The sequence below is a fragment of the Lissotriton vulgaris genome, chromosome 3_1, assembly GCF_964263255.1.
Source record: "Lissotriton vulgaris chromosome 3_1, aLisVul1.2, whole genome shotgun sequence".
NCBI classification, from domain to species: Eukaryota; Metazoa; Chordata; class Amphibia; order Caudata; family Salamandridae; genus Lissotriton; species Lissotriton vulgaris.
The window spans coordinates 1,359,891,280-1,359,909,338 of NC_141689.1; the positions used below are offsets into that span (position 1 = coordinate 1,359,891,280).

Below are 18,059 nucleotides of genomic sequence, written 5' to 3' on the forward strand. Positions count from 1 at the left end.
CGCTTTAGGGCCAGGCACAGGTTTATCATCCTCTTCTATCTCCAGAACTGAATTTCTGATGCAGTTAGGAGCTGCGGTAAGAGGCATATCCTTGTGAGACTCCAGAATAGGAGATTCAACCTTCCCATCCAGTTCCCCTCTGGTGACTCTGGTTTTCCCCTCAGACAAGTAATGCTCAGATTTAAGAGGAGAGGCATTACTCATAGTTGGAGATTTCTGCAGCAGGGTCTTTAAGATTTGAGTAACTGATTCAAGAATACAGTCCGAGCTGCCTACAAACTTCCCCAAAAGCAGTAAGATTGAGGCTAGGAGTTTTTCCAGAGCGATCATAGACTCTGAGATCGGCTTTTCTCGTGCTTCCACAGCGCAACAATTATCCAAGAGATTAAGGTCGGGGCTCCTAGAAACATTTAACAGGTCGGATATTTCGTGGCCATTTAACGAGGGGGTGCTACTATACAGCAATAACCCAGAATGGGTGGCACCTCCTGAAGCTTTAAACTGTTCCAAAGACTCCACTTTAGCTGGACTTACGTAGCGTCCCCAAAGTTCCAGGTCGATAGATAGTGCCGACAAGTCGCCCCCCGACCTGTCATTCATAGGGGACTGAGGGATCGGTGGTATATGCACTGAGTCACTTACGGCCATCACCTTCCCCTCTGTAGATTCCCATAAGGAAGACCCCCCGCCCATTGATTGTAGGGCCCCTTGCTGTACCAGAGGCGGTAGGGGGTCTATGGGGGCTTGAGTATAAAGCTCCGGAGCTTTCGTATCTAATCTTTCTGGAGTAACAAGTTTGGATTTTTTTACACCAGTTAGATCCCAAAGTTCAGATAGTTGACATTGACCTTTCAACGGTGGGTTATTTACTGATTTGTTTCTTGTGCGGGTAGTAGTTAATTTTCGGCCAGGTTTTTCTCCCACTACCCTTCCTGAGCGTAGAGTTTTAGACATTTCCACACTATTTTCCACAACGATAGACGTAATCATAAAATAAAAGAGTAAAACTTATAAAAACCGGAGTAACAACAGTCCCTGCCCGGCCAGGCAAGTATGAGAAACGATGTAATTATATCAGTACACGATTCGTGCAGAAACCTACGAAAGTAAACACATGTTCATTGAGGCAATAACGAAATGTAAATGACCGGGCCCAGCCCAGCCTACCTCGGTCACTGAGGGCCACAGAGGGCCCGCCCTTTGCCCGGGCTTCGCCCGGCGTCCCGCTCGCGTCCCGCGTTGCGGGTGGACCCGTCTTTTGAGGCGCCTCCTGGCGCTGGATGATGACGCGCACAGCGTGCGCTAGTGCAGGTCCCCCTGGGGTACCGAGTCTGCTCCGCTGCCGCTGGTGTCTCCTGGCGCGGCGGTAGCTCGGTGTGGAGCGCTTTTCACTTTTGGCAGGCAAGTAGCAGCAATAGCGCAGTGGTACCAAACAGTTCGAGGCAAAAGCAGGAACAGTCACTGGTCGGGTGGACCCGTCTTTTGAGGCGCCTCCTGGCGCTGGATGATGACGCGCACAGCGTGCGCTAGTGCAGGTCCCCCTGGGGTACCGAGTCCGCTCCGCTGCCGCTGGTGTCTCCTGGCGCGGCGGTAGCTCGGTGTGGAGCGCTTTTCACTTTTGGCAGGCAAGTAGCAGCAATAGCGCAGTGGTACCAAACAGTTCGAGGCAAAAGCAGGAACAGTCACTGGTCGGGTGGACCCGTCTTTTGAGGCGCCTCCTGGCGCTGGATGATGACGCGCACAGCGTGCGCTAGTGCAGGTCCCCCTGGGGTACCGAGTCCGCTCCGCTGCCGCTGGTGTCTCCTGGCGCGGCGGTAGCTCGGTGTGGAGCGCTTTTCACTTTTGGCAGGCAAGTAGCAGCAATAGCGCAGTGGGAACCTTGCTAATCTCCTGAGGCACAGCCGGGAGAAGATAGAAAGATCGTGTATTTCACATTGTTTATTTTAAATTGTAATTAGAAAGCTACTTTTAAAACTGCACTTACCCTGCCTGTCACACGATTGCTGTGTGCAGACACCCCTTCTTCCAGCAAAACGAGCACTGGAAAGGCTGAAAATCGCTGATCTCTCACTAAACCGCCATTACCCACGCCCTGACTGGGCCACGCCCACTACGAGGCCACGCCCCCTCGCTCTTAAAAAGCGCGCTGAATCGCTAGTGCGCAGAGAACCTTGCTAATCTCCTGAGGCACAGCCGGGAGAAGATAGAAAGATCGTGTATTTCACATTGTTTATTTTAAATTGTAATTAGAAAGCTACTTTTAAAACTGCACTTACCCTGCCTGTCACACGATTGCTGTGTGCAGACACCCCTTCTTCCAGCAAAACGAGCACTGGAAAGGCTGAAAATCGCTGATCTCTCACTAAACCGCCATTACCCACGCCCTGACTGGGCCACGCCCACTACGAGGCCACGCCCCCTCGCTCTTAAAAAGCGCGCTGAATCGCTAGTGCGCAGAGAACCTTGCTAATCTCCTGAGGCACAGCCGGGAGAAGATAGAAAGATCGTGTATTTCACATTGTTTGTTTTAAATTGTAATTAGAAAGCTACTTTTAAAACTGCACTTACCCTGCCTGTCACACGATTGCTGTGTGCAGACACCCCTTCTTCCAGCAAAACGAGCACTGGAAAGGCTGAAAATCGCTGATCTCTCACTAAACCGCCATTACCCACGCCCTGACTGGACCACGCCCACTACGAGGCCACACCCCCCCTCTTCACATCCTCATAATAATGTGCATGTACCGGAAGCGCAGCGGACGAGCGGAGCGGGCGCGACGATTGCGCGCCGAAGGCGCGCTTAAGGCAAGCTCGTCTGCGCTCGTCCGCGATCAGGACGCGACCGGGGCCGGCCTCTATCTCCGACCAACCAGCCATACCACCGCTACTTACACTCGAAATGAGCTGTTGGCTCTAAAAACCCCCCAATGCACGACCTGCCCTTCTCCCTCCTCTGACGCTCAGAGCAAAGCCTTTGTTTGCACTGCCTGCAACTTCTCCCTGCCCGTCCCAGGCCATACTATCAGGACGACCCATGCCCTGAACTCCGCCTCCTCGCGCGGAACCCAATCCCCCCCTGACCCTCCTAGCCGCCTTAATCAACTGCAGATCTTTGAGTAAACATGCTATCGACATCTGGCAGTCCCTACGGGACAACGACTGGGACCTACTATTTTTAACCGAAACATGGTTGAATGACACCACAAATCCTGCAATCGCCCTCGCACTGCCGGAAGGTTATAACATCATCTGTGCAAACAGACCCAATGGTAAATCTGGGGGTGGTGTTGCGTTAATCCATAAATCCAAATGGACGGTTACCCTCCCCCCTTACGACCCAATCGACTGTATTGAAGGCCTCCCCTTCAGTGTTCAAATCTCCCCATCCTCCTCCTGTTCTGGAATCCTTATTTACCGTCCCCCACATTCCAATACCTCTCACTTACTCGCTCTGGCGGACTATCTCACTCAGCTTAGCACACGATACGCTAACTTTACTGCACTAGGAGACTTCAATCTCCACGTTAATAATGAATCTTGCTTGCACAGCAGCAACTTCATTTCAACGCTAGCAGTATGCAATTTAGTCCAAATAATTACCCTACCTACGCATAAAGCAGGTCACACGCTCGATCTGATCTGCTCCAACTTACCATCTATCCGGGCCACATCTCCTATCCCGGTTATATGGTCCGACCACTTCCTCATCCCTTTTGAAATCGACATTCCCTGTCATGTCAGACCCGCCATCACCCCTAAATCATCAGGCAGAAACTGGAGTCGTATCACCCCTGAATCGCTCCTGGGATATTTAAAAAACACTCTACCCCGTCCATCGTCCGATCCGGACTCACAGATTGACCATCTGGACGCATGGATTAGCCAGGCCATAGACGCCCTGGCTCCCATTAAACCCACTAAAACCTACAGGGCGGCACCCTCCGCACCATGGTACTCAGATGAGCTCCGGCAGAAAAAGGCCTCCTGTAAATCCCTCGAACGCCTCTGGAGACAAAACTACTCCTTGGACAGCAAAACCATTTATAAATCGGCCCTTAAAGAATACCGGAGAATGATCGAAAAACACAAACAAGATTTTCTAGCCTCCAGAATCAAACTTGCCAGCAATGGCGCTAGGGAAATTTTTTATATAGTAAGATCCTTTACAAACCCCAATGCGCTGACTCGTACTCAGCCCGCCTCTCTGTCGCTTTGCGACAAACTTTCACAATTTTTTGAGGATAAAATCGAAGCCATCTACTCTTCCTTCCCTATTCCTAACACAGAAGGGCGACAAAAGGAACTCGTGACTTCCCCGCTTCTGCAGCCTATCCTACTCGAATTTGCATCCATATCAGAAACAGATTCCATGGCTGAACTTATCAAATGCAAATCAGGCTCACCCAAAGACCCTTGGCCTGCCAAGCAATATAAAAATCTTGCATCCCTCCTCAACCCCCACCTCAACTCTATCTGGAATAACTCCCTCAGAACGGGCTGTTTCCCTGCCAAATGGAAACATGCCTCCTTAGTCCCCATCCTTAAAAAACCCAACTTGGATCCAGACAACCCCAGTAACTACAGGCCTATTTCTCTCCTGCCTGCTCCAGCCAAGATCCTGGAAAAACTGGTACACTCGCAGTTGTCGAATTACATCGAAACCAATGGGCTTCTCCATGACTCCCAGCACGGTTTCAGGTCGGGCCACAGCACCGAGTCGGCCCTAATTGAAATGGCTGACTCGGTGAGGTGGACGCTTGACCAAGGATCGAGGGCGGTGTTGGTGCTGCTGGATCTCTCGGCAGCATTCGACACCGTCTCTCATAAAATCCTGCTGGAAAGACTGGAGGACCTTGGGCTGGGTGGCGCTGTTCTGAAATGGCTCTCATCTTACCTTTCGGACCGCACACAGCAGGTCTTCACTCCTCCATTCACCTCTTCTGCCAGACCACTCAAATGGGGAGTCCCTCAGGGTTCTTCCCTAAGCCCGCTCCTTTTTAATGTGTATTTCACCCCCCTGGCCAAGCTGATTGCACAGACGGGGATTAAATCTACCTCCTACGCTGATGACATCCAGCTTCTTTTCACCTTTGACTCCCCCTCCGCCTCAGCTTTTGATCCACTTAAATCCTGCCTTAGGGACATTTCGAGCTGGATGGATGCTAATTCCCTCCGACTCAATGCTGGAAAAACAGAGATCCTCTTTTTCAACACACCATCCCCTCTGGACTCCAGTATATGGTGGCCAGAAGACCTGAGCCTAGCCCCCACCCCCAAAGATTCGGTGAGAAATCTCGGAGTTCGCTGGGACAATCAACTTAGCTTTAACAATCAGGTGCAAACAGTTGCATCCTCCTGCTTTGCTAAGATCCGCACCATAAAACGCCTCATTAACTTCTTGCCGGCGGACTGCCGTAAAACTGTGATCCAGGCATTGATCATATCACACCTCGATTATGCCAATGCCCTCTACCTTGGTATCACAGCAGGCCTCTGCCATAAACTTCAGACGGTCCAAAATGCCGCCGCCCGGCTGGTGGAGAGCATTCCTGCTAGACACCATATCACTACACACCTCCGCAAACTCCATTGGCTGCCCATAGCCAAAAGATGTGTGTTCAAGGCCATGACATTGGCCTACCGAGCATCAAAAGGCAGTGGATCGGCACACCTGAAAAACACTCTGCGACCCTATGCCAACTCCAGGACTTTACGATCCAATACCCTCCACTTCCTGGAAACTCCCCGATTTAAACGCTCTCGGGCAGGTGGAAAAACCTTTGAGGTCTGTACCTCTCAGCGCTGGAACAAGCTCCCACTAGCCTTACGCACTTGTCAGTCAGAATCAGCCTTCCGTAAATCCCTGAAAACACATCTATTCTCCTCTTAAACAGTGGAATTCTGACCCCTGACCTCTATTTTTCAGAGTTCTCAGCGCCGGGACGCCCCGTTGGGGCCGCTGCGCGCTTTACAAAATACTCAAATAAATAAATAAAATAAAATAATACCAAACAGTTCGAGGCAAAAGCAGGAACAGTCACTGGTCGGGTGGACCCGTCTTTTGAGGCGCCTCCTGGCGCTGGATGATGACGCGCACAGCGTGCGCTAGTGCAGGTCCCCCTGGGGTACCGAGTCCGCTCCGCTGCCGCTGGTGTCTCCTGGCGCGGCGGTAGCTCGGTGTGGAGCGCTTTTCACTTTTGGCAGGCAAGTAGCAGCAATAGCGCAGTGGTACCAAACAGTTCGAGGCAAAAGCAGGAAAAGCAGCCTGCAAGATCCCCGCCAATTTAGAAAAACCTTCCTGTTTTTTTAGAACATATTTTATTTGTCAAAATACACATAGAGCGGAGCTCTGTAACCCAGAGGCTTCCATAGCACCAACATAAATTTATCATGACTGACACTTTTCTCATATACAAATGAAAACAATATTGAAGGGACTTGCAAATTCAATAATCCAAAAGAGATAAAAAATAAACAAAACCCCCCAACCCACTGCACTGTTAGAAAAGCAAAGTCAAATAATACCGTCAGAGTAACAATCCCACGCTCACTACTATGCCCTGCAAAAGGGCACAATCCCACCAGCAGACCTAGACCTACAGAGAGGAGAAAATAAAAATATATCCCCACCAAGGGAAGAGGAAGAGGGAGGGGAGGGGAAGAAGATCAGAACCGGCCCGGGCCCTGAGCCGGAACCTGCTCCAATTCTAGTCCTCGATAGTCCACCCAACGCTTCCAGATCGTATAGTGCTTACTGGGGCACCCCCTCGCTGTAAAGCTAGGAGACTCCAAACCCATACAAAAATCTAGTCCCGTCTTCCAAACCAAGAAGGTTGGCGCCACTGTCGCCTTCCAGGCCCGAGCGATGTCACGCTTGGCAACTGTAAAGCCCAGGAGCATAAGATGGCGTTTATAGATGCTGCCCCAAATATCATCCATCACATGCAGGAGCACCAGCTTAGGCGTGCGAGGGAGGTCCCAACCCAAAACCTCTGACAAACACATCATCAGTCCCCGCCAGAACTACGCCGGTGAGGAAACATCCCATATAGTATGGAGCAGAGTGCCCTCTTCATGCATACAACGTAGACACACTGGGGAAGCTACCAAGCCCGCTCTATATAGCCTGACTCTCATGAACTATACCCTATGGAGGTATTTAAACTGGATGAGCAGAAGACTCATGGCAATGGCTGCCCCCCTGGGAATGCAAGGGCCTCCGCCCAGTCCTCCTCTTCAAGTGAGCCAACATCACCATCCCACGCCTCACGAAGGGGCTGCAGAGTTGGGGAGCTATGCGTGACAAGGGATTGATACATTTTAGAGATCTTATGGTCCTTCAAATCACCCATAAAAACTTTAGCTTCTACCGGGCTAAAATCGGCCAACTCCTCAAGACCCTCCAAGATAGGGGAAATAGCATGCCGAAATTGCAAATATTAAAATAATTGGGTATACGGCATTTGATAATCTTTCTGCAGTTCTTGAAATGACTTCAAAATGGGCCCCCGCATAACATCCCCCAACACGGAGATCCTAATCACGTCCCAACCACGAAAGCCAGACAAGGAAGCCAAACACTTTCCTCTTTAATTCACCGTTTATCCCTTTTTGCCGAGTCCCTTTTCACTGCCTCTCCCCTCTAGGGCTCACGCTGGGACACTCGAGTAGATGTGCGCGTTATAAACTTTATTAACATAAAGTAACATAACATGTATAGGGTTTTTATGAACAAATCACAGATGCTTAGGGTTTTAAAATCGAATACTAGTGCATTACTTTATTCTGCTTCTTTAAGTAAACAAGGAAACATTTTAGCAGCAAAATAGACTTGCATAACATCACAGAAAGAGGGACATAAATATAGAATACTCACACTTTTGGCTTTTTCCAAGTATTTTTTGTATCGGTCTTCCATTAGTTTCATTTCATCATCTTTCCTTTTTAAGGCATCTTGTAATTCTTCAATTTTTAATGCTTTGGGAAACATAAGAACGTAAAATACATTTTACACAACATGTCTTTAAGATCAATCGTCATATACTATTCAACAACTTGGCTGCAACACAAAATAGAAGGTGTTTTATAAAGGGGCGCACATACAGCCTTTCTGATGATACTATCAGAAAGACAGTGGTCAATGGAAACCTCAGGGAAGCGCTATCTGAAAAAAGTCTATTGAGGAAGGATGGCAGAAAAACTACATGTTTGTTAACTATAGCAGTTAACTCTTGCAAGTCTCCAAATTGTTAAAGACCCTGCTACTAATTAGCATGAAATGAAAATGTCATGATAAAAATGTGTAGCTGTAACAACTTGCAGATGTAAACTTCCTACATGGCCGTTAGAGCTGATTCAAAGTATATCCCTATATTAATCTCAAGTTTGCTAATGTATAGCTGCACTACAACTGGTATCTGCAACTCTCGTCAAAGAACTCCTCAAATATACAAGTGCAACTCACACAACTTTACACAATTATTTTGCATATTGCTTTATGCATTCCCAAACCAAAACAATGAGAGGCAGTACAATGTTTCACTATTCAACAAGATAGTGTTTTTGTCTGATCCTCTTGCTATAAACTAACAAAACAATCTCTGGCAAAGCCAATAGGTCTCACCTTTTGGCCTTGCAAATGATTTTTAGCTATATAGCATTGCAATGACCGCAAGATGTGTGCATGCAGAGGTTATGTGAATGACTACATAAAAAAAAACTGATCCGGACTATTATGAAGAAAGGCCTTTAATGAGATCTAATTCCACCGTGCTGCAGGGCTCCGTAGGTGAACCATCCCCACACTCCTAGAATATCTGGAAGCCACATGTGCTTGGCTCATGAATATCACGTGCGGTACAACAGTATATGTCATGCTTGTGAATCTGGGTCAACTGCATTTTGATCCTTTTGGGCGTGTTCATGCTAAGGAGCTCAACCAGGCTTTGATTCCAACTGCAGACTACGGTGGAAGAAATAGGTGTGCCTGCTGCTTTAAGTAGCCAGTGAGGTTATAGCAGATAATCAGGCCGAAAGTGTGCTATCATTTTTGAAAATTGCTTTTCAGCCAGAAATATCTCATTGTCGCTACTACAGAGAACAATGCGCATAGACTCTACTTGTAATATATGTGTGGGTGAAAATCCCAGTCTGGTCTCGTCATACTTGTGCTTTTAAAGTTGCGAGCCCTGCTTGGATTTAGCCCTCACACAGGCCCTCCTCTTTAGCAGCATATACCCAGAGACAGAGATGCAAACGCAATTGGGCTAGGCACCATGTTTTGGTTCCTCACAAATATATTGCGCAGATTACAACCACAGAGACTGCCCAGTCTGGTCAATCAAAGATTATATAGGTTTATAAACAGGTTCCAAGAGAGGCGTCAACCAAGGAAGCTGCTCATTTAAGATTCATGTGAGAAACTACTGTGCTGAGGAAGAAACCAAGGCACCTTTTACAGAGGTCACGAGCCTCTCTAGGTGCCTTCGATCAGTTGTTCAAGGGTTTAGCGCTGTTTTGTACGGAATATATTCCTCGGCGCAGGGGCGGACAGTCGGCGGGAGAAAGAGGCTCTTCTGTGTGTACAATCGTCTTTTTGTGAATCTACATTCACAGCACTGCACTCGCCCTCTTATAGTTTGACTGGCTCTGAAAGAAGTTGTAATTGTTATCATGCTGCACAGACACTAATCAGAGGGAGGGAAGGTAGCTATTTATTGGGCGCTGGCGTTTCATACATTCTGAAACATCTCTTGTTGGGAGGAAGCACCAGGCAAGGTGGAGTTTGGGGGAAAGGGGTGGGGGGGGGGGGGGGCGGGTGAAGTAAGATATAGTACCTCAATATCTTCGGGAGAAGCAGATGGGCACGGATTATTTCGAATCAATCTTTGCTTAGTTCCTGCACCACGGAAATTACAGGAAATTATGTTTGACCTGCAGTAGCCAATTGAGAAGGATGCACAGAAAAGTGACGTGAGGCCTAGCAAATTGCAAGCAACGGACGGGCTCAAAGACCATTTTTTTTTTTTTTTTTTTTTAACAATTTTCATTGTGGTGTTATCTGAGCATGCAAACACAAAATATCACGCGATCCAGGTCTGGACCAACTTCCCAAGGTCCCTTGCGCATCATACAGCCTTCAAGCCCACATCCCGGAGGTCGGGCGGCGTTGAACAACTGGGATATTCAGACCTGTACATTTGGCAAAATTGCAGTAATCGCAAAAGTAACATTTACACCACTTTTTATTATGAACATTCCCAAACCTGAGGTAACAAACAACTATGTTGTGTCCGGCAATATCGGCTCTCCCTACCAATATGTTGTGCACGTAATGACCCGTTAACTAATTAGAAGTGCAAGTTGGCCCAGGCTCGGGGCAGATCCAGCCCACTGCGGCGTCAGGCGCCTCCTGCTAGTTCGGAGCTGGCGCATTACTGACCAGTCTCAGGGGAGGGGGAAGGGGGTGAGGGAAGGGATGCCGGCTCGTCCTCATTGCCCTGCTCCATGTCCGTTATTTCCAGCCGCCTTCTGTTTTCTAAAAACAATCCCCAGAAATGTTTGGGTCGGCTCTTAAGTGGCAGTAGCTCACTGTAGTTTTCAGACTGCATGCAACAATAGGTCAAGTCCCTCGTCCATTGATCTATCTGGGGAAGGGGTCCTCTCATCCAGCACATGGCTAGCTGTCGCTTTGCCAGCAAGAGGCCCATCTCCACAATCCCGCGGCTCGCCTTCAGTAATTATCTAAAAAATCCTAGTAGTGCTAGCGCCGGGGAAGGGGCAATAACTGTCTCCAGAGTGTTGCTCAGTTCAACAAAATACTTTACTTCAAAAGTCCTGCACTCCTGGACACTCCCACACCAAATGCAGGAACTCTGCATCCTGCACACCACACCTCTCGCATGCTGCACTGTCGCGAAGCCCGAAGCGGTGTAACCGTTCTGGCGTGTGGTATACTCGGTTGAAGTACTTGAAGTGCACCAGCCTGTGCCTCCTATTTAGCGAAACAGACCTCGTGCTGTCCCAGCAATAGCGCCACATGTTATCATCTATAACCACACCCAAGTCTCGTTGCCAGTCAGATCGCGCCTCGGTGTGTCCAGCCTCTCTTTCTGCCATGGCGATCCTATATACATAATAGAGACCAGTTTCCTCGGGGCCTCCGTCTTAAATACATAGGAAAGCTCCAATACGTCAGGAGGCTCCTGCAAGTCATCTCCCAGGTGCTCCCTCCAGGGATCCCTAACTCTGTGGTACTGAAAGCTCTGCAGTAGCGTGGGTTGGGCCCTTTGAGCTGTCGCCTCCACTAAAGTCTTCAGTTTTCCGTCTCGGAACATGTCGCCCATCGTATGGATGCCGAGGTCCTCTAATTCTGCAATTACCCCTTTGTCCCTGCATGGAGCAAGCCATACAGCCCATGATGTGGGCATTATTGGCGAGTATAGCAGTGCCCCCGCATGAAACTGCAACAGAGCGTTCCAGGCATGTCTAGGTGAGTTAAGGGAATCCAGCAGTCCTGTTCGTCGGTCCGCCGCCTCAAATACTATTGCTGGCAGCGGTGCAGCAAAGAGGGTTTCCATCTTTATGTACGGCGCCGTCCCTGCGTCGGACGGGCTCAAAGACCATTTCGTACTTAAAAGTGTCTCCCAGCGAGGCACGTGCTAGCGCATGCTCTCGAAGACTCCACCCTAAAAAGAGAGATAATTAACTCTTGCACGGTATATAGGATTCCTGGAGGAAAGGTTTGTGACAGTGAATATATCACAGCCACGCCGGAAGGACCATCCTCGATGAAAGGGATTTTAGGAAATGAAGGCCTTACAGTTTTTATGACGCAGCTAAATTTCCAGAGCATGACCGGATTCAGGTGCCAAAATATAAGCAAGTCAGGTGGGAGGGGGGAGACGCTTTCTGCAGCATGCAGCTAAGGCTCGGAATCTTCTCCCAATTGCAATCAAAAACAGCCCATCTTTACTTTCATTCAGGAAAGAAGTAAAAACCTGGCTGTTTACCTCCGGTTAGAACTTAGTCTCAGCAGATTCATGGTCTCTCTGCATCTACCCAGCGCCAAGACGTCCATGGGCAATCGTGCGTTATATGAATTAACATATCAAATCAATTAGTAGACGGTCACCCAGGGGTAATAATTGAAAGGCAATTATCTAACCAGCTTTGTTTTCTTTCCGCCAACACAGCTATTTAGCTCACCGTCTTCCTTTGTGAATATTTGTTATTATACAGCAACAGAACCAGTGAACATTGAAAACTTCCCTTTTGGTGGAATTCATTTAAGTGTACATTACACTGCTGATTCTGTTCATTCGTAAATGTACACAACACTCGCCTTTCTGAGGTGCTCGTTGAACAGTACTTAGTTGCCGGTGCCCCGATGGCAGGGTACAAAAACAATTATGTATGCGTCTACGAGTTACTAAAATCATAAACTGATGAAGATGGTCGGCCGTCTGAATTTCTGAGGCGTGCCGCGTCACAAATAAATCTTAACTGAAATAAACGACTCATGCGCTCCAAAAGAATTTTATTACAAAGGAGTTTGTGCTCACTGGCCCAAATGCTTGGCAGCGAGACATCTTTAACTCCGTTTGAGAGGTACTTGGGCAAGTCGCTGTCCCTGATACAGCAGCAATCCTGAGCACTTCTGTGAGAGACTACTCACTGCAGTGCCACACAAGATTTCATTTATTATAACACAACACTGAGAGGCCCATTGTTGAGTGTGCCTCGATATCCTGTTCGATAATTCGCTAAATATATTACACACAGAGATGTTGTCGGATTTTATTTTGCGCAACAATGATAGCCTAGTTTTGCCAGTAAACTGGGCCATTACATTACATGCCGATTTTGGTATTTAGCGCAGGCAAAATCCGCAGGTCCTGGGATTTTCTTGCATATTTCCCCGATAAACTGCTCCACGTTTTACCGGTTGGAATTTAGCCTGGCGATGTGGATGTCGCGATAAATCCCCACAAATCCTAGCCCTGCCCCTGATATGTGGGGTTACAAGATACCACACGGTGCAAATTGCCACCTGCAATTATACGAGACCCCTGTTACTGCGAGGCAACACCTTCATCACTAGCAGAGAGATGTCTGTTATTGGAAGACAGATTAAGTCTGGCTGTGATGTTAGAGAGACTACTGCCCGTCATTGAAAAAGAGGTAACTTCCTCTTTAAGCACATCATGCTGAACGCACAGGCACCCAAGTTGGCCAACTGAATTGTACTGTGTGAGAGTAGTATATTGGGCGAGAGGTAGAAAATTACCAGAATCAATAAATAACAAAAAGAGTAAAGACTGCCTTATTAATAGAGGTCTGCTGTCTGCAATGTAACACAATAACTCCAATACAACAACAAAAGACCCTACTTCACTTACACAAATTGTGCTCTTATTAATGCTCTTTTTAATGACCCGACTGTTAAAACTCGTGGTGTTGCAAACCTTCTCCCCCAACTGCAACTTATACCATCTGTCACCCCTGCTCCCTCTTCATCCATGTGTCCAACTATGCCAGGCCACACACAGTTTTCATAACTTTCAATCTCTTGCCCCTGCACCTTCTGAGATGTCTTATTTGTTTGCTCCCCTCACACCTGCTGGGCTGTTTAGACCTTCACAATGCTTAGACAACCAGGAAACCCCGATTGGGTGTTTTCCGGCCCCACCACAACATAAAATCACCCAACATCACGGATCCTTCTAGCACCACAGGTTCTTCCCCTAGATGCTTAACACCTTTTCTCTTAAATTCAGCAAATACGCTTATTTGCCATGAAAGAAAAATGCACACCATTCAAAGATACTTCCTCTACCATAATGTTGCTGTCTGCAAGTACTCTCTTAAGACCAGGCTATCCTCAAAACACCATCTTCTCCTCTGTTTAATTTCTTTCTCGTTCTGCCTGAGGCCGCATATTTACTGGTCCCTTTCTACACTCTTCTCATGCCTGACCACCAGTGTTTCATTTGTAACAAATTACCTTCATCATTTTTAGCAGCGCCAGTTAGACAGTTGCACTGTCTAAATTGTAATCACTTAAGTGTATAACTAAGACTCCAAACCAACCTCTTCTCAAAAACATATCCACCAAGGACAGTGATTGATCATATTGCACGTAGCCATGTTCCCAGTAGGAAATTGTCTTACGGCTGATATGTACTCCCGAACGAACTTGGAAGAGGGTAGGGAGGAAAGGGTAGACAGCAGAGAGAGAGAGAGACAGAGGAAAAGAGGGGTGAGCCGAGAGGTCAGATACCAAGAGAGAGAGAGATGATGGAGCAAGAGATGGGTGAGGAGAGGAGGAAAGATATATATTGAAAGGCAGGTTGTTGAGGGAGGGATAGCAGGTACAGTAAAAGTAAACACAATCAGAGTTAGAGGTAGAAAGGGGTGTGTGGGGGGTTAGAGAGAAAAATAGAAGAGAGTAAGAGAGAGAAGAATACTAGGGACTCTGCTATTATGCTCCCAAACAGGGCGTTGCACGTCTGTGATTGTTCAACAACTTTGAGCGATGTTTGTAATTTTTAGGACTGACGACAAGTTTGTGGTGAAAAAGTACTCTATTTTGCTGCAAAGAAAAAACATTTCTCTAGTGTGGCCTGTAACAAAACTCTAGTCCAAATTATCTATAATACTTTGGCCTTGGATTCTGTTGTAATCAACTTGCATGTGCTAGATGTAGAATGCTATGACCTCATGAATTGTCTAGAGTCATTGGGACTTAGGATGTGCTGGGGTTGTGAGCTGGATCTGTTGGTGGTTGCTCTGAATAAAGCCTTCTGCTGGACTTCTCATGTTTATGGCTTTTATTAGATTCCTACTCCCGAATGGCATTACATTGAAGTTTATTTTTCAAATGTGTAAGTTTGATGTGTTAAAAAAGTCTCACAGGTGCTCACACCCGAACATAAATGTAAAGTTATTCCTCACTACACCTAATAGTTGCAACAACACACAGCTGTTGCCGTAAGCTCAACAAAGAATCCCTGCGAGCACCACATATCTGGGATAGGCTCGGGAATCAGGATAGCTTGCAGTTGTTTCACTCTTCTTACCATTAAACCCACAAGCCTGGCCTACATGCTGCCTGCAAAGTGCCAATGAGGCCTTGCTTAACCCAAGGCACAGGTCTGCTTTTCCTATCTGGGTAAGTGAGTTTCCCCATTTCGAGGGAGGTCAGCTCACCTCGCTAGCCCATTCCTGAGATTACCTGAAGATAAAGATCCAACCATACCGAATGTGACGGCAGGAGTAGGGTCCCTATTCACAGTGCTAGTTGAAGATGAGGGTGGAGCTAATAGAGTGAGCTAGTGGAAGTGGGTGGAGCCAGATCAGTAGGTGTGGCCTCCCAAAAACATTTTAGCACCTGCACTTCATATTTTACAAATGTGAAAATTACTAAAGAGAAGTAAACATTCTTCTACGCCAACAAACTCAGTAACAACTCTCCAGGGCCAGAAGATCCCTTCAGTCGCCCTGGTAAAAAGAAATACAGGGGTTTATTTATTTGAATAATCAAGATGGTCGCCTTGTAGGACAGCCTGAAGTCAGTTGTTGGGTTGGACAGTCTACTATTCTTACAATTTGAAGATTCCTTGTCACTGTTCTTCACTTTGTACTTCTGGGGGACTCAGAACCAGGAAGGCCTATGTAGTGACATGTGAAGGCTTGGGAACAATCGTGAACTACTATTACAAGGGCCAGCTGCTTTATCAGCACAGGTGACTGAAATAATTGATATAAGTGAGAACGATTAATAGTTGGATGGTCTGTAAATTAAGACTTCAAGTTCTTAAAAAGGAAGGTAAGAGAAACATGTGTTGATATATAATATTACTATAAGAAATGCTCAGAGGTACACCACTTTGGAGATCTATCAGGGAAAACATCTTATCTATCCCAAACATATCTGTCCCTTAGATAGTATAGCATGGGCTAAATGGTAAAATGTCTCATATGATGAAATGGTCTATGAGTAGCTAGCTATATGTGTCATCCAGACTATAATCAAGATAATATGTTATTGACCGAGTAAGAGATGGGTGTAAGGGTTGTGTGAAAAATTATGTAATACGTTTTCGCAGAATTATGCAAAAAATTACATGAAATCAAAGCTGACATTAAGCACTATACTTTACTGCACAATGCATCCTTGCATTCATTTCAGAAGCAAGAGCACATTTCATGCTACAAGAAAAATAGCGCAAAATATGTGACATGATCAGCAGCTGCACTCATTCTGGTGGTTCACTTTGTTCCCATGCTAAAATTTGCCCAGGGCTCATGACTAGCCTTACTCCCCCAACGCTGTTGAGACTAGACAGCTTTTATTTCCTTCCTATGCACTCTTATCATCCACTTGGTAAATAAAGAGCAGGAAATTAACAGAGGTAAACAGGCTGTGCAAGTGGGACAAACACAGTAAACGAATGGAGAAGTGAGCAACAACACTAACACAAAGCACACATGATCCAATAAGGAGGTGCTCTCTACTGTAGGTACAAGCACTGACAAAGCCATCAGGACTAGCTTGGTAGAAAGTTCGTCACAAGTGACTGTGTGAAACAAAATAGGAAAAACAAAACCAAAAGGGATGATGGACGGAGTGTTGAACATTGCAAGCACTCACCCACAGTCAACTGATCTGGGCTTAATCCATCATCATTCTTTAGCTCACTCCCCCACCTCAGTTCAGAAATGGCCATATACAAATAAGTCTGACCCTGTGCCTAATGGGAACAGTCCAGCCCAAACTGCCGAGCAATGTCTTCCCTGGAGCGGAAACAAGCATCCTGGGACCGGTTTCGGGGTCACAGCCCTCATCAGCCAAGCTATCTTGAATCCAGTGGCAAAGTGAGCAAGGGACCAACGTCTGGGCATACCCTGCCAACTTAGGGTGAACAAAGCAAAACCAAAGGGGATGATGGACGGAGTGTTGAACATTGCAAGCACTCATCCCCAGTCAGCCGGTCCTAGGATGCTTGTTTCCAGTCCAGGGAGGACCTTGGCTGGCAGTTCGGGCTGGAATGTTCCCATTGGGCGCAGGGTCAAGACTTAATTGCATATGGCTGGGTCTAAACTGGAATGGCATGGTGAACAACAAAACAATGGATTTAGGGCCAGATCTCTGTACTGGGGTGAATGTATGACATTGTTCTGCATTCTGTCCATCAATTGTTCCTTTTGCATTTGTCACCTCGAGTGGGACAGGTATGCCCAGACGTGGGTCCCATGCTCTCCATGCCACTGGAGTCAAGCTATCCTGGCTGATGAGGGCTGAACCGGCCATAGGATGCTTGTATCCAATCCAGGGAGGACCAGGCCTGGCAGTGCAGGTTGGACTGTTCCCATTGGGCGCAGGGTCAAGACTGATTTGCATATGGCTGGGTCCAAACTGGAATGGCATGGTTAGCAAAAAAAACGATGGATTTAGGCCCAGATCTCTGTACTGGGGTGAAGGTATGACATTGTTCTGCATTCTGTCCATCAACTGTTCTTTTTGCATTAAACAAAATAAGATGGCAGCCGAGCTGGAACTCCATGCTCCTGGGCTTGGGATCTTTTATCGTTAAATATCCCTGTTTATGTCCTGCCATCAGCCTCTATCACTCACCATTGCAAGAAGGAAACTACTAGAGCACGTCTGCTCCAGGTGAATTCTGCTTACATGACAGATTCCACTTACTTGCACAATTCAAGGATTCTTGAAGGCACTCTCCTCTCCATTTGCTATACCACAGGGAATTGGATCTGCAGATACTCCCAGCGGATTGAAACGTTTACCCATGTTCCAAACGAAGGATGCCGAGCCCTTGTGTTGCCTTCGCTCTTCACCTGTTCGGAGAGCCGTGAGTTGCCGCATCACTGATGACTGGGGAGTTATCCTGGAGGTCACAGAAGATCCTCAGAGGAGGGTTTGGTCCGAAAGCTGTTTGGCTCGTCTCTCCCTTCCTGCTAACAGCCTGTTTGCATGCCCTGGTATGTTAATAGCCTATACTTCGATTACATTTTGGGGGCGTCAGTACCAATTTGGG

At 47.2% G+C, this 18,059-nt stretch overlaps 1 protein-coding gene across 3 annotated transcripts in view; it reads right to left on the minus strand.

Annotated features, from left to right (window-relative positions):
- The window catches only part of HOOK3 (hook microtubule tethering protein 3), a 1,217,139-nt gene that overhangs the window by 115,785 nt on the left and 1,083,295 nt on the right, over nucleotides 1-18,059 (minus strand). For all 3 annotated transcript variants that reach the window (XM_086961833.1, XM_086961832.1, XM_086961834.1), the window contains one exon: nucleotides 7,877-7,977. In XM_086961833.1, the coding sequence (XP_086817959.1) occupies nucleotides 7,877-7,977 (101 nt within the window). The remainder of the gene's footprint in view (nucleotides 1-7,876; nucleotides 7,978-18,059) is intronic.